Source organism: Budorcas taxicolor, chromosome 4 (assembly GCF_023091745.1).
Source record: "Budorcas taxicolor isolate Tak-1 chromosome 4, Takin1.1, whole genome shotgun sequence".
Classification (NCBI taxonomy): Eukaryota; Metazoa; Chordata; class Mammalia; order Artiodactyla; family Bovidae; genus Budorcas; species Budorcas taxicolor.
This window is the reverse complement of record NC_068913.1, coordinates 26,084,233-26,102,130: the sequence shown is the minus strand read 5'-3', so window position 1 is coordinate 26,102,130 and position 17,898 is coordinate 26,084,233. Positions and strand designations below refer to the sequence as shown.

Below are 17,898 nucleotides of genomic sequence, written 5' to 3'. Positions count from 1 at the left end.
GGTAAATGTGGAAAAAAAAAAAAAAAAAGCAAGAGTTATCCTAGAAAGTCAGAGTTGAGCTATATTTATTTCTCTATATTTACTATATCAGGGAAATCTTCATAAAGTTGCTTGCAGCAAGTGGATGTGTTACTGTATTTGATAATGGGTCAAATTTATTTAAATTGACTTTATCTTCATGGACACTTACTCTAACCTGTACATGGAATCCTCTTAAGTTACTGCAGAAATGCTGCTGCAGATTGCTACAGGTGCTCTGGATTAAAGAAAAGAACTGTTCAGGTTTCCCACTGCTCACGCAGCCCACTTTCAAGATCCGTAGTAAGATTTACTGTATTTTATCAGAAAGTTTTCCAAGATTGCTTTGACTTTTTCAATCATGACTATTTTCCTATCCATTATTGCTCATGCCTTCAAGAATTAACCTTTAGAAATTTGACCAAAGCAATACTTGCAATTCTGAGGTTATAAGCCAAGGTTCATGCAAAATGAATTTCAAGCAGGGAGTATTACCTTGTATAGCTGCTCTGTGTTGAAGAGTTTTCAACTGGTACTTAGACACTCATGCAGTATGCAAAAAGCTTGACTTTGACCACCGGTTTCCTTGCTGGTAAATCAACTGTTAGCTGATGGTAGAAGGAATTGTCCTAACCTGAGCCCTGGGGCTCAGAGAAGATATTCCTTCTGAGTTGTAGTTTGTGCTTTATTCTACTGGGTTCCCTTGTACTTTCAAGTGCTTTAGGATGCAGTTAGCCCAATACATTATTTTGCCCCACCCCCCAGTCACTAAAAGCTGTTGAAAGCCAGCTTATTCCCTTCCAATATACTATTACCCCAACTTAGCAAAAATATCATTTTAAAAATAAATAGAATTTAGCAAACGATGCACTACAATGAGTTTCAGGTTACAGAGTTTTAAGCTGAGAAGGCACCAATTGTTCAGAACCTCAGACATTCAGTAGCTTGCACATTTCTAAGGCATTGACTAAGTTGCTACCAACATTTCACATTATGCTTGTGCAATTACTTGAAACTCTTTCTCAAGCGGTATTTTATTATTATTACTTTTGTCAAAAATCTAAGTGGCATCTATTTGTTTAAACATAAACCTTTCTGATTACTCATTTTTAAAATTCCAGTTAAACTAAAACATGTACCTGGGATCCTTTTACCATTATTATAAGTGTATGTGGCTTATGAATTACAAACATAGAATTATTTTCTATATATTTACGCATATGTTATTTCTCCCTCTTTTCCCCTGCTAAATACTATCTCTGGTTTTCCCTTGACTTTGTCCTCCAATCATCCTAATTTCTTAGGTCAACTAAGGCATTAGCAGATAGTCATCATTTAGTCATTTTCATTCTTGTCTTGATCCATTTTCATATGTTCACTACATTGTATAAAAATACTCCAGGTCGTTTCTTAAAATCTTTTATGAATCTAAACGGAATCAAAGTACGAATATTAAACCCTTAAAAATATGTTGTTGTAAGATGACAAAATATTTGTCTTTGGCCTTCACTTTCCATTTTGTTTGGTAAGCAAAGAATTTTCCCTTTTTTTAATATAAACAAAAATGTTGATAGCAAAGGCAGCTAGTCTTTCTCTGCCAAGTCTGAATTATATAAAATTGGAGTGTGCAGTTAAATATTTTAGGGAAGCTATACCAGCACAACTAAAACACAGTTTTTTAGTGATACAAATCATAAACCCAGGCTCACAATGAAAGCAATACTTTAAGAATAAAACATGCTACAAATTGATGCACGAAAGACGAAAGCACATAAGAATAACCCACCGTGGCGCCAAAATTATATTAGTCATGTTAAACTCTTCAAGTCCGAAAACCTGAAACAGAAGACTTAAAGGTTTACCTAAAATTTGCCTGTTTAGTTTCGTTTGAATTTTTGTTCCCCAAGATTTATGAACTTGTTCTAAGTGCAGTCCACTTAAAACTATAGCATTGCTTTTTATGGCATGGGAGAAATAAATGGTTTATTCTCCTTAAAATATGGACGGATAGAGGTTTAATGCTTATGAGTTTGATGGTATAGAATATATAATGTAATGTATAGCATTTCATTATGCAACTGTCTTGCATTCCTGTGCCTCTGCATCAGTAGTTAGGTATGTGAAGGAGGCAGTTTTCAACTAAAAATTGAAGATGCATCCTTTATCAATAAAAATACCGTACAACTGGAGTGCAGATGAAAATGTAGGCATTGAATGGAATTATTCCGCATAGGCATCATTTTAAAGTAACTTTGCTGAATAATATTTGATTTAAGGTGGGCAAAAAGAAGTTTTTGAAACTTGAGAGGCAGTCATTGTCCCCCCTGCAAATAAGATAATTAGAATGTCATGAAGTATATATGGAAAGCAACTGGCATCAGGGAAGATGGCATATATTTTGAATTTTTACTCAAATCTTATAAAATTACTATTATCAGTCAATCTATATTCCATGCTACTTTCCAGCACATTTTTTACTATGTGGTACTTGAAGAAAACCATCAAATTCTAAAAGAAATCATAAATCTAAATGTAGGAAGGGAGAGAAAATAGAAACACAAAATATGTTGAACGTTATCATACTCTCAGAGTAATGAATAGGTACTCATATCTCCTAGTATACGTAGAAACATAACAGATTTTATTGTGAAATCACTAATTACTATTGTGTAAAAACAGTAACTCATTTTAAAAATCAGTAAAATATAGAGAATCACTAAATAACATGCAGTAGCCATGCACTTAAACTTTATAGTGCATAATTCCTGGAGAAAGGCAGTTCCCAAGTTTTTTAAAACTGGAGTGCATCGTAAGTCACATAAATTACCATTGGGTACTTAGCATATTTTAATATATTTTAAAAATTCTTTATTTCAAAAGAACTAATCCTTTATTTCTTGGAGAAATATAACAGAAATAATATTTACATTCTCAACAAAACTTTCAGAGACTTATTCTGGTTTCAATGTAATTTTCCGCACTTAAATGCATATATCATGACTATATGTTACCAAGGTAATTTTATCCAGAAGGTAAAATTCAAAATAAAGTTTTATAATATCTGTAGCTAAGGATCATTTTTAAGTTTTTGTATTCCCATCATACTTCATGTCACAAACATACAAAAATGGCAACTCAAGAGAATCATCATGAGTCTTAAAATATAAAAATAATTTTTTCAGATTGCTTAAGTTCTCTCCTCATTCTTAATTTAAAAATACCTCTGCCTTTATTATTGAATACCATTTCATTTAGCAGAAGAAATAATAGATATACACATTTATGAAATTTAAACAGCATGGCACATGTCTAAAATAATTTTGATCATGTTTCCTGCAAAAGATGAGCAGGTTACATTTTTCATACATTCAACTTCTTGTTGAATGCTTTATATCAAAATCTTGTATAAAATATTAAATGTTTTTCAGAGAAATTCAAGTAATTGTAAATATAGGATAAATACTATACTGTACATAGTTTTAAATGAAAGCTATTGAAATTCTCTATTAAGTTTGGCGATTTTTACCATTCTCCCTATAAGTAGCCATTAGAGGTAAAAAGCATCTTTCAGTGTTGGTTTTTATAGATGTAGACATTGATACAGCTATTATAGGAAATGCTAAAGATTTTTCACGTTATTATCACATTAAAAAAATTCTCTATGGCCTAAAAAATAAGTTAATATTTTTTGTTATTCCAAATGTTCTAAGAATGAAAAATTTGAAAAAAAAAAAAAAAGCTTTATGGAATAATTAACATATATTTAGAAATTCAGATAAAATAGACCAGTCATATTTGATTCTGGAATACATCCAGACCTCCTTTTCCACTTTTTTTTTTCCTTTGAACCACACTTTTTCTCTTTCAAATAACGTTTTCCTTATACTTTTTATTAGATATCAGGACTTCATGTTAACTGATAGATGTTTTGAGTCTTCACTTAACAAGACCTTTTCTGCTAGGTTTCTTTTAATTGTGTGCCTTTCAAAGAGACTTCTCTCATTTTTAACCTTTTCTAATTTTTCTTTACCAGACTTTTAGTCTTACACTCAGCTGACTGACTGAGGCAGGTTGTGGAGAAATTTCTGGACATGTTGTTAACATCTGACACAGTGAGTGAGAAAAAACCCCAGCACAGTCATAGGGCAGGTTCAAGAAGTGGCAGCTCCTGGAGATGAAAACTTATGTGTGTTTGCTGGTTGCCTGAAACACACTGGTTAAACTCAAATCCATTCCTTTCTCAATTGTGTCTCTCCCTCTAAACCACTGTAATGCAAACCAAAAGGACCTTTATGGATGTTTTTTATTGATGTGTGCAAATCAAGTGTATCTTTAATTAGTCCTGTCTGACATTTTCCACAATACGTTTAGTAGACAGTATTATATAAATATTTCTAGTGACTGTCTATGGAGGTGCTTGCCTAAATTTTTCTTGGATAAAGTCTTTAATGCTTTCACCCAGAATCCATAGAGGAGCTACCCGAGTTTGGGAAGTTTAGTGTTGCTCTTTGTACTTTAACTTTTAATATCACAGCACATATTGAAACCATAAACACAATGAAAATTCAAAAAATATTCCGACGATATTAGAAGAATACATCCCTTCCTTTTTTATCCTTTAAGAGCCAAGGGCGTGGGGAGTGGCAGGAAGAAACATTCTTAAGATCTAAGCCCTGGACGCCATCCTGCGAGCGCTTAAAACCCTTAGAAACGTGCAACGTGAAGAACACCCCCTTTCGAAGTCTAAAACAATATTAGATTCCCAAAACATATCGGCAAAGAAAGCCTTACCGTCAAACGCTTGCAGCAGGTTCCAGCTCAAACCCAGACTGAAAAGTTGAGCAGCTGGTGAACAAAAGTTTTAACCTTTTTTTTTTTTTTAACGAAGTCTGCAAAACTAATTTCCCTCAAAATAGGGCTCAATTTCCGTTAAAGAAAGCAGCGCTAACAAATCTCAGAATTCCTGATCACTCCCACCCCATCTCACCTCTGAGCATTGGAAAACAATTCGAACTTTCACACGGATATGAAGGTTTATTGCAAAGCCACTATTCTCCAGGATACTTGAAAGAAAAAGGAGATGGTCAGGCTGAAGCCTGAGGGACAGGACTAGGGGAAAAGTTCTACCCTGGTGACATTTCTCAAAGATTAATCAATACATTTTCCTAATTCAAACCAGATGCCTGGCCCAGTTTGCTGTCCCCAATAATCCCATTAACAACTTCCAAGACCTGACCCCCCCGTCCTCTGGACACCTGAGACAATGAAAGTAAGACGGCGACGCTCCTGGTGGCAAATTTGGGGTCCCGGGAGGGATAGGTGAGCGCCGACATTCTCCTGATGCGACAAGTCCTAGGCAAGGCTCAACTGTTCCCGCAGCTCATTATGCTCGGCCAGCGTGCGTGCCTTGTGTGAACGACTTGGCCCCTAGCAGACAGTGTCGCCCTTTAAGCATGTGGCAGTATCAAAGCCCAGCCGTCGCTCGCATTAATTCACCGGTGGCAAGTTTTCTAAGTCATTTTCTAGGATGCAAAATTGTAACCAGGAAGATCCGAACTTTAAGGGATACCAAAGTGTAATATTTGTTTGGTAAATGGAACCATGGCGGCGTGGGAGTGAAAGGGGTGCAATTAGCTGATTGATTTTTTTGAGCGGAAGAGAGATGGATTTCTGGTGGGAAACGAGGTGACAGGGGGCTGGCTCCTGAGGGAGAGTACTGGAAATGTACATGCAATATACACATCGCTTGTGACTAGGGTGAAATCGCTTTAGAATACTCCTGATCCAGGAAAAGTTTTTCTGGGCGGACAAGTGGCAAGGAAATGGAGTGGGACCCGGAAATCGAGAGCGGTGTGGGGGAGGACATTTGAGGAAAGCAGGGGAAGAGACCCCACCTGGGACCGCAGGTGAGGATGCCAGAAGCAGAGCGTCTGCGACAGTCACGGCCCCATGATTTCTTCCACCCTATCAAGTCTCGTTCCTTGCGGCCCTTTCTCGCCCGTGGGGAACTTTTCCTGCATCCTCGAATCTGGCGTCTCAGCGCTCTAACAACCCACCCACAGACACCAGCTGTATAAAAAAGCTAGAAACGCCACTGAGCCCATGACACGAGTTGATGCGAATTTGGAAAACCTTAATCTGAGTGCGCGCCAAACTAGCTCTGATTCTTTTCCTTAATCCTCCACCTTTCGTGCTTCTCCACATTTAGGCACACCCTAAGTTTTTCTGCAGGTGACAGTGCCCAAGTGGCATTGACAAGACACCTTTCAGGAGAGAAGTGAGCAGGTGGGACACTGGGTGTGGGGTTGGAGCTGGCGGGCGCCACGGCGCGCCCCGGCCGGCGGAGCGGGAAAGGCAGCCGCTGCCCGCCGGGGCTCGGGTTTAGGCGCCCGGCTTGCCGCTTGCAGTCCAGGCTGTTGGCAGCGGCGGGAGGGCGTGGACGCACTGCATGCGTCCAGCCGGCGATAGGAAGTGGAACTGGGAGCGCATTGCGCGAACTGAGCGGGAGTTTTGGAGGGAGTTTGCATGTGGTCAGCACTGGGCTCCTAAGCCAGCCCCCAGCTCACATTACACTCTATTTATAACCTCTCAGAGCCGTTTCCCCCTGAAAGCAGTTCTCTGGGACCACCTTCTTTTGGCTTCAACCTCTCCTGCTCTTGACATCTGAGTAGCTCAGAGGGAAGCTTCTCCAGGTCCGAGTGTTTATATGTAAAGGAGATTGGCCGCTAGGGCTCAGGACCGGGATTATCCGAGCTCTGACGAAACGCGGGCGGCTATTGCTTTGGGAGGGGGAAAAGTCACACGGTTTCCAGTGAAAAGTGACAGAGGGTGGTGGCGTTTGGAACCGTCGTGAAGTCTTCTGCCTGGAACCCGAGACTTGCATGCTATGGAACACCCGCTCTTTGGCTGCCTGCGCAGCCCTCACGCCACCGCGCAAGGCTTGCACCCGTTCTCCCAATCCTCTCTCGCCCTCCATGGAAGATCTGACCACATGTCCTACCCCGAGCTCTCCACTTCTTCCTCGTCTTGCATAATCGCGGGATACCCCAACGAGGAGGGCATGTTTGCCAGCCAGCATCACAGGGGGCACCACCACCACCACCACCATCACCACCACCACCACCAGCAGCAGCAGCACCAAGCTCTGCAAACCAACTGGCACCTCCCGCAGATGTCCTCCCCGCCGAGCGCGGCTCGGCACAGCCTCTGCCTCCAGCCGGACTCGGGAGGGCCCCCGGAGCTGGGAAGCAGCCCGCCGGTCCTGTGTTCCAACTCTTCCAGCTTGGGCTCCAGCACCCCGACCGGGGCCGCGTGCCCGCCAGGGGACTACGGCCGCCAGGCGCTGTCACCCGCGGAGGCGGAGAAGAGAAGTGGCAGCAAGAGGAAAAGCGATAGCTCAGGTAAGGGCGCTCCGGGCACCCTCGGCGAAAGGGGGCGGGGAGATGGGAAGATTCTCCTACTAGAGTGAGGCGGCGGGCGTTATGGGACAGGTCTTTTCCTCTCTGGCTCCTCGCCGCCAAATTCGGCGAGGCTGCTTTGGTCCTTTTATTTGGGGGCACGTGTTTCTCCGAGGGCAGCACTGCAGCCAACTGCGTTAAGCTCTCCAAGATTCAAACTAGTTTACCAGAGGGTTGAGAAAAAAAGGACAAGTGACAAGTATGTGAAATCGATTGCGAAGCGTGACTTTCCATCTGAGCGATGGGGAGAGGAATGCACCCTGGGATGCAGCGTCCGCTGGGCGTGCGTGCGGGTGCCTTTCCTTGACTTTTCCCGACTCTGAATGGCTCGATTTTTCCCATCGTTAACTGGATTTCCAAATTATTGCACAACATTTGGAACTTGCAGTGGAACTTGGCAGAGCACATGAGAAAAAGTTTTAGTTTAGTTTTTTTTTTTTTAATTCTGATTTCAGAGTTCTTTAAATAGCACCCTATTCCAAATGGTAAAATTTCTCTTTCTTGGGGGAAGAAGATATTGTCTAGGAATTCAGAGGATTTTAAGGAATGTGTCAGAGAATGGCAACTAAATATACGCTCAGACCCTTGACGAAAAACGGTTTATTGTAGTTGTATTCATGTAATGCTAACCAAAAAGAAAATCTGAGTTTCAAAAGTGGAAAGTAAAATCCTCCTCCAGTTGAGTACTATCCGAAACAAGGATTGGGAAACTTAACAGCAACCGGGGTAGCGCTGCTACAAGTGGGTGTGCGTAGGAGGCGCTGATCTACGCGAGGATATCTTGAACCGCGTAGCGAAAGGGGAATCTTAACCAAACGCGAATGCTTGAAGGCACCGGCAGCCAACTAAACTTCAGCAATCCAGAGAAACTTAAGCTTTGCAGTCAACTGTCAAAGCCCTTACCTGTCTCTGTCCTAAAGAAATTGTTAAAAGATGCTTTATAAGGAGGGTATGAGCTTTCTTCAGTAGCTACGACGCAACCTGCGTCCCATCTTTTTGTAAGCTGTCGTTTATTTAATATAATATTTACGTATTTTCTTTCTTTGCGGCATTGGTTTTAAGAGCCCTGGAAGATAATTCCAGGTACTGATTTGAAAGACTGGATAATGTCTATCCTTTATAATAATTTAGATTAGATTTCACATGAATGACAGTGATTGAGCCGCCTATTTCATGTTCTTTTGCAGCAATGGTATCAATTATTCTTCAGTGAGTACGGAATGGGTTCTTCTATCTCAAACTTAGAATCTCACGTTTACATTCCAAGGTCAGGGTGAACTTCTAATGCTCCATCACAAAATAGTTTATATCCAAAAAGGTTGCCAGCAGTATCATTCATTTTTAATGGTTTTTACTAACCCTAAGTGAGACACTCTTCAGACAGAGTGAAAAAGTTAATATAGCAAGAAGGCTTCCATCTTCATTAGAAAGCAAGTCATTTTTAGAATGCAGTCATCCTTTCATAGGATCAGCATTTGATATCAGTGTAACTTTTCTGGGATAAGATCTGAGTACAGGTTAGCCAGGGACGCTTTTGCAGTTTACCAGAGGCTCTTACTGTTCCTTGTACTTTCTGCAGTGAGAAACCTATATCATGGATTGTTTAATATGCTTCTTCAACTGAACAAACGCACCTAAGTTTCTTAGGACAAGCTGAATTTTCATATAGGCCTATGTTACTTTGATCAAGGAGAAATCAAGAAAGTGAGATCCAAGAACTGACTCCCTTCAGTTATTTTAATAGTGACTTTCTTAAGAAAATTGGTTATGTTAATACTGCTACCGTCCTTTGGTGGGAAATAACAATATAACAAAATTAGTTTATCTTTTCATGTTGAAGTTGATCATTAAAGTCCTGGAAAAACAAAAGTTTTCATCAGATACATAAAATATTAATAGATTACATCTTGAATGGGAAATACAGTTAATCATCACCAAGGGTAGAATCATTGGGAAGTTAGAATGAATTTTTTCTTTGATGGGATCTTTTGAAACAACTCCTGACTGTCTAAAAGGAAATATATTTTTAATTTCTTGTTGAATATATGTACAATCTTAGAAAATAAAGTTCAAATAGCCAGATTTACTATTTTAGATAATATTTGTTATATTCTTTAAGTGAATTTAAATTCAAGGTATCATTTTTTATTGAAGTGATGTTGTATTTGGTCTTTTATAATTTATGCTCACAGCTATTTCATTTCATATTATTATAAGGGTATCTTGATCTAGCAGAAATTAAAGCAAAGTAGAAAGTCAATGTAATTCTGACATATTATTAGCACATATATCTCTAATTGCTTAGAGCACAGTTTTAATGTTTCAGTATTTCCAAAAAAGTTGAATTAACATAATGTTGACACTCTTCAAATTTTCAAATTATATTTGACAAAACTCACACCATGCATTACAGAGGCCATTTTTATGTTGTCAGACAATGTATAATTAGTATGTATTTCTAGTTGAGAGTAAACGTAGTACATAAATACAGGACAAAATCGGAACCAAAATTCTGTGTGCTTGCATCTCACGGATTGTATGTATGTGTGTATTGACTATGGGAAATTCTAATGGAATTTTAAGCACTGGAAAATACTGAAAAACAACCCCAATTTTTATCCATGATAATGATGCTGAAACTATAATAGTTAACATTTTTCAGTGTGCATTTGTATGTGTTTCACCTCTCAGAAACACATGAACACACGCATACACAAACTCAAGAAGCTTAAGGGTCTAGAAGCAAATATTTATGGACTTTAGAATTCCACTGCACTTTATCAACAATTGAAAACAACAACGTTTAATAGAAAATCGCACTATCTTTTATATATGTTAAGCATATTTGCAACTTTGAACCTGCTATGCTTTCCGGCATTATTATCAAAGCCAACATCTGCCACATCTTCAAAAAAACTCTTAGAAATCAAAACTTTACAACTGTACTTAAAACAATCTATACAAAACAGGTGATTCTGAAAAAAAAGTCTATAAATACTGTGAATTACTTCACTTCAGTTACCTTTGATTGTTCACCAAGCAACATAGTAGTAAGTATAAACTGCCTACTTTTCAGTTAGTAGATCAAAATAAACTAATCTAGTTTTAGTTTTTAATGCAGGTAATATAAAGTGTAAATGTATGAGTATCTTCTGTTCAGATTTATTGAATGAATATAAGTGCATATTTTATAAAAAATCAAAATCATATCAAAAAGGAGTGATTTGGGGGTGTCAATTTTACAAGACTTTGAATCATATTGGATTCTTATAAAACTGTAAGTATTTTATTATAGCTACAAGATCATAAAATATGTGTTGTCATATTATGTCTGTCTGGCACTGCAGATTGATAGGCAAGGATTAGGATAATGTGCTGGAAATTAAACACAGAATAATATCTTACTTGCCCTACCTCTGGTATTATATTGTACTTTTTTTTAGAAATTCTATCATCATGTTTTCTGAAAGAAAAGAAGTTACATTATTATTCATTTCTATGTGACTGGATCATGACTTTCAGCATTTGCTTTAGAATTTAAAATGCAGTCTATTGGATGCGGATGATTATAGGCCAGTATTTGCATTGAACAAATTAAATGCCTCAAATCTATGAAATTTAAAAAGTAACCATTTTCAGTCATTTTCTTGGAGTAGTAGATTAATTTTAGATGTGAATATTTAAAACAATGTCCTGACATAAAAAAATTCTGAGTACCATTGACCTACATGAGTGTTTGCAAAATGATTACACTCAAAAGTCAAGAGCATTAATTCCTTCAGAATTAAGGTGCTTTATTGTGGAAATTCAGCAATGATGGAAGGGAGAATGCAAATAAATACTGAAAAAGTTTCCATTTCTCTGTAAATACCTTTATTTATAGTTATTTGAAAGGAACAGCATCAAACATAATACATTGCACTGCTAAAACTTTGATTTGAGTTAAAAGCCCTCTATCATGCATTTTAAGTTTTAATCTTTGTTCACAGTAATCTTCAATGGAAACCATTATGTTGGTACACTGTAAGCTAATCGCCACTAATAAACCAAAAAATTTATTTTAAGCATTACCTTGTTTGTCTGTGTTTCAAAACATAGACCCTTCATCACAGGATTGGAATTTATCACAAGTTATTTATTATAAGACCTAATTAATTTTAAACAAGTATAAAATAACGAAAGGGACAACCCCTTACCTTAGATTCAGAGAAATTTGACAAACTATTGCTATATTTAGTAAAAGAATTAACTTTTTTAAAAATAAATAACCTATGGGTGAATTAATAACTAACTTCTGTTAAAAAAAATCTCCACATGTAAACCTATTTATGTATTTGGTCTGGTAACGATGCCAGTTTTATTCATTTACTACATTTAAATATATATATGCTGGGCAATTTCATTAATTTACTGGATTAAAAATCACAGCCAGAAACACACAGAAAATGTGATGGCTCTTTAGATTTTCATTTCAAATAAAAAAACTATATAATACAATAATGTAGTTTTAGACCATGTTCACTTCAGTAATTTATTCTTAAAATTTTAGACCATGTTTTTTTTCAAAGAATTGCTATGATTATTACAAACATTTATGAGTGATAAATGATAAGGGTGAAAAATATTACAAAATAAAATACACACAGGAATTCCTTAACCAATATTTGTTGAGTTAACAGTTGTGGATGACTTATTTCTCATTTTCTTGTAATTTTGCCATATTGTTTTTTATAATAGAAATTTTGTGAGGAAAATATATTAGAAAATATATAAATATATCAGCAGTAGAACTTTCCCCCTTGATTATAATCATAAAATAAGAAGGATTAAATATCGAGTAACCAGCTAAATTACATATCCTGGATTATTGCATTGGTGACTGATTCCAATGGTTAAATCAGAAAAAATGGTATAAAACACAAACCAAGGCCAAAGTGCACAAAGTAGAAATTGTATTTTTATTCAAACGGCAAAACACATTTGATTGTTGTGACTTCTTTTATGTGTTTTAGTCATTAATATGATTTACTTATCAATAATCAGCTTTTGTTAAGGTTGTAAAAAAAATCAAACACTAACACTTCCTATATTTGTTATGATATTTTTATGATTTTTTTTCTCACAATAGTTGTATCAAACTGAAACCCTCGTGTAGAGATGAAGTGACACAATAATAAAGAAATGTGAATTGCAACACTGCCTTATTCTCCACACTACTTGTAAATCATAGTCATCAGTGAAGTTCAAAATCCAATTGCAAAAAACCTTTTAGAATGTTTTATTGCTCTGGTGAAGTAAAACTTAAAATAGTAAAGGTCACTTGGGGTCTCAGACTTCAATTTGCGTCACCTATGTAGAGGTAGAATTAATTTAAATTGGAGCACCTTTTTTCTGATGATTTTTTACTTACATTATTATAGTAGGGTAAGAACTTTGTTTTCTCTTTAAGAAAGTGTGTTAGATAGTATTTTAGGATACAAATAATAAATAATATATCTATTAATCTGTATAAAATTCAGATGTTGCTTTTTGTTCAGATGTTTCAGACGTTTTCATACTTCAGAGTAAATGTTTCTCTTTAAAATCTTTAAAAATATTTTTTTATTAAATTAAAGATTACTTGGGGAAAGTATACACTCATTTGGGATTAAATGGGTCAATTATTAATACTCCTCTATATTTGGAATTTGAATTATATAATTAAAATCCACTTATTCATGAAAAACTTTTTATACTGTCACATTTTCCACAGCAATATAATGTTTCTGAATGTATTACATTACTGTCTGCAAATTTGATACTGTGTATCAGAATGTTGATTTTTTAGGGCTCTGAAATTATTGTATGATATGTTTTTTGATCTCTTCCATGCACCTATGAAAAAGAAAAATCAGGTAAAATATGTATTAATCTGTATACATTTTTGGAAGGGGTTTATATGAAGAAAATTCTTTCAAAAATAATTACTGTCTTATCCTATATAGATTTAAAAATTAAGAAATTGGAACTTCAGCTTATCTAATACCATAGTTACGGTACTTTTCAAAGTTAGCATTTCCTTAAATTTTTTTAATTCTAAAATACTTGTATTTTTTGGTGACTTAATTCTTACAGCCTTGGAGTTTTTACTTTTACAGCAGATGTAAGTTTAGTAGGTAATAACTCGTGGTAGTGAAAAACATTAGGGTTTTGTTTAAAGACAAATTCAGAAATCATTGCTCTTAGAATCAATTCAATTAGAATATTTCAAGTGTATTTAAACATCCTAGCGTTGTGGTGTTTTGTTTTTTTTTTTTTTTTTTTTGGTACGTCTTCTTTCTAAGATGTTTTAGGTATGTTTCTTGAAGCTGGATAGCCTATATTGGTTGAAATTGTAAATATAAGGTGTTTCGTTTTTATAGTTTTTAGTCCCTACTATATTTTAGTAGAAAGGTTAATGGCATAAAAGACAGGGAAGATGCTGAACTCGCACATGGCGGCTACACTTAAAGCACACTTTAAAATAATCTATTTATATAAATGTATGTATATACACTAATAGAATCTTAAATTTAATTTCTTCATACCAGATCATCTGAACGAAAGTATCCATATTAAAGAGTATAATATGATGTTAAATGTTGCAGTTACAAAATAAAATCCTAAACTTGGAGCATATATACGGCTATGTGGAGAGTCCTAAAGACTGAACCTGATAATCGATGATAGTCATAAAATCAAATCTGCCAACTCCCTGCAGTTTTTCTTTTGTCTTTCTCTTCCTCTGGCTCTTTATTTTGCCTACAGTTCAAGAGATTTCCATAATGCTACAAGAAAAAAATTAAAAATCCCAGTTATCTTACATGACTGTGGGCAAGAAAATGATTAAGATGAAGTCATCTCTCTCTCAGACTGTGTGGAAACCTAGTGGAGGGTCCAGCTTCGGTTGGTGGATGCCAGTAGAATTTTAAAGGCTGAGAATTTTGGTCTTTGAAAATACAGCTTTAATGCTTTGCCAGAAGTGACACCCAAATAAAAACTTACTTTTGTAAATGATAGTTATTTGCAAGTGTACTGGCGAAATACATTCAGTGTCTGTAGAGGCGGCTTCTTACAACTTTCTGGACTGCATAGAAAACTTTTCGATTCTTAGCCTCCTGAAAAAGTAGCGAATTAAACTGAAGTATATTATTAAAAAAAAAAAAAAGGTGTAAAGTGGGCAGTGACTCTCGTCAAAGAAATAATGAATACCAAGTAAATTTTACAAATGATTGATTTTATTGTGGTAGTGAGAACACACAGTTCAGGAAAATAGAATTGTGCCATCAAAAACTTAGTGGGAGCTAAATTGATGAAAAGTAGCTTTGATTTTTTTAGGATGCCAGTAATTTATTGAATGGCTTTCACCTTTTAAGAACCATACAAAGAGAGATTTACTCCTAATTGCATGGATTGACATTAAGTGATATCTCTCTCCTTTAATATTTTTCAAAAATAAAATGAATTTTCAGGTATTTTTCTGCCTGACAATGAAAGTCTCCCCAACTACATGCTATGTTTACTTTGGATTTTTTCTTTCTCCTTATTTGTGGTATAAACGGGTGTGGATATATAAAACTAGAGAGCATCTAGGTGTAAATTGCTAAGAAAGACCAAAATGGCATGAAAACCAGCTGTTAGACACCTAAATTTAGGGGCTGCTGCCACATGCATTTCCAAGATTATGATCTTTTGAATGTACGCCTTCAAAATTCAAGGAATCCTGCATGCCTTTTCTTCCCGAATTATCCTTTGTTCCTAGAAGAAGAGCACCACATTTTTTCTTGGATACCCAAATATTTGGGAAAATAAGAAGGAACAGCACCTTTTTTTTTTTTTTTACAGTTTTAGTCAGTAGTTGATAGATCACAAAGCATTTATGTAATTTCTTTTGTCATCCTCTTAGGAAAATTGGGGGCACACTCATAGGGATGATTGAAGAGAGTTTGATGCTGATTATCTGATGGTGGGCAGTGTGTTGGGAAGCAACAGGATGGAGACTACCCAGGGTCTGCCCACAACTGGAAAATATTAGCACCTCTAAACGTGATAGGGCGAAGAGAGGGAGCTTTTACACTGGAATCCAGTGAGAGCGGCAGAACAGAAGCCTTCCAGCAAAGTTGGGACCTTAGGTGGAATTTGCAGCCCATCTCAAATGTCTTGCAGTAGCCTCCCTTCATGCATTCCAATCTGCTTTTGTTGCATCCCTTTGTTCGGGTGTATTCAGAAGATGGGGCTTCCCTGTTGGCTCAGCCAGTAAGGAATCTGCCTCCAGTGCAGGAGACATGGGTTTGATCCCTGGGTCAGGAAGAGCTCCTGGAGAAGGGAATGGCAATTCCCTTCTAGGCAGTACCAGTATTCTTGCCTGGGAGATTGCATGGACAGAGGAGCCTGGCAGGCTACAGTCAATGGGGTCACAAAAAGATGGACACAACTGAGCAACTAAACCACCACCACAATCAAGATAGACAAGCAGATCACTCAGGTCTTGGTGGATAAAATCCTTAGATAGCAACCTAAAGGAACGCAGGCCACAGAAGAGAAATGTCAAGAGTTGTTTTGCCTCTGTCTCTTGCTAACTATGATTTAACTTCTCTGTAGTGTTCAGTTCAGTTCAGTTCAGTCGCTCAGTCGTGTCTGACTTTGCGATCCCATGAATCGCAGCACGCCAGGCCTCCCTGTCCATCACCAACTCCTGGAGTTCACTCAGACTCGTGTCCATCGAGTCAGTGATGTCATCCAGCCATCTCATCCTCGGTCGTCCTCTTCTCCTGCCCCCAATCCCTCCCGGCATCAGTCTTTTCCAATGAGTCAACTCTTTGCATGAGGTGGCCAAAGTACTGGAGCTTCAGCTTTAGCATCATTCCTTCCAAAGAAATCCCAGGGCTGATCTCCTTCAGAATGGACTGGTTGGATCTCCTTGCAGGCCAGGGGACTCTCAAGAGTCTTCTCCAACACCACAGTTCAAAAGCATCAGTTCTTCAGTGCTCAGCCTTCTTCACAGTCCAACTCTCACATCCATACATGACCACTGGAAAAACCATAGCCTTGACTAGACAGACCTTAGTCAGCAGAGTAATGTCTCTGCTTTTGAATATGCTTTCTAGGTTGGTCATAACTTTTCTTCCAAGGAGTAAGCATCTTTTAATTTCATGGCTGCAGTCACCATCTGCAGTGATTTTGGAGCCCCAAAAAATAAAGTCTGGCACTGTTTCCACTGTTTCTCCATCTATTTCCCTAGTCTCTGTAGTGTAGTTTCCTAAAAATTAAAGTGAGTCAATAAACATAAAGTACTTAAAACAGTGTCTGGCTCAGTAAGTATTGTTTTTATCTTCTATCAATGTAGGTACAATTCTGTTGTGGGTATTCACTGTCAAAAAACAATCTCTGTCTTATGTTGCCTGTTTATTTGTGTTTTACTAGTAATATTGCTGTAGGAAATGTTACTTGCCTGAAAGATTATTTTAAATAATCTTCAACTATCCTTAGAATTGTATATCCATCGCGTGCCATTTTCCTGAAAGGCAGAGTGAGTTTTAAACCAACCTTTATGAGAAACTCAAGAGGCCTTCACTTAATAACCCCTAAGATTCTCATTCCACTGCCTTTTTTGACTGGATATCTCTTAACCTTTCTCAAATGTCTTCACTTCTCCATCAAACACTTGTTTTCAAGAGGAAGGTACAAAGAGGTATTTAGTCAAGAGGGAACAGAACTTAAACCAAAAGGTTTTTTAAATATGACAATGAAATGTCAGGTGTCTGTTGCCATTGTTAACTAGGAAGTTGGACAGAACATTTTTCTGCTGAGCTATAAAGTTCATTGCCTTGAGAACTTAACATATTGTTAATATTACATATTAACATTATGTAATAATGTAATATTGTAATTACATAATATTGTAATTATGTAGTAATAAAAATATGTTAATATTGTTAATAAGCCTGTTGTTACTTTGAGTGGTTCCATTTGGAGACCCTCATGAATGACAAATATGCAAATACTTAAAAAAAAAACACCTAAAGCTGTATTATATCTCACATTAAATACAAAAGGACAGTTTTATAATGGTGGTAAGTTCTTTTTTCAAAGCAAATATTTGTTTGTGAATTTACTTATATCTAATAAATTGTTGAGAACTATTGCTTAGGTTGAGGCAATAGAGTGCAAAACTCGCCCCAAGTTGTAAGCTGTGGGGGATTAGCTAGTTTCATTCTATGCAGCTTACTCACCTCTTCTAGGCCTGAGTTTAATGTGGGGAAATTCAGAAATATATTTCAGAGAAATTTTATATTATTATATATGATGGTCTGTGGCAGTTGCTTCTGAATAAATAGTGGAATCAGATACTGTATTAAAATTCTAAATGTCCAGAGCTAACTCTCAAAGTTGTTAGACTGACAGC

General features: G+C 36.8%; 1 protein-coding gene across 1 annotated transcript in view; it reads left to right on the top strand.

Moving 5' to 3' along the window:
• The first annotated feature begins 6,698 nt into the window (after window positions 1-6,698).
• The window catches only part of MEOX2 (mesenchyme homeobox 2), a 75,701-nt gene continuing 64,501 nt past the window's right edge, over window positions 6,699-17,898 (top strand). The window contains exon 1 of the mRNA XM_052638887.1: window positions 6,699-7,418. Within this exon, the coding sequence (XP_052494847.1) occupies window positions 6,905-7,418 (514 nt within the window). The 5' untranslated portion in view covers window positions 6,699-6,904. The remainder of the gene's footprint in view (window positions 7,419-17,898) is intronic.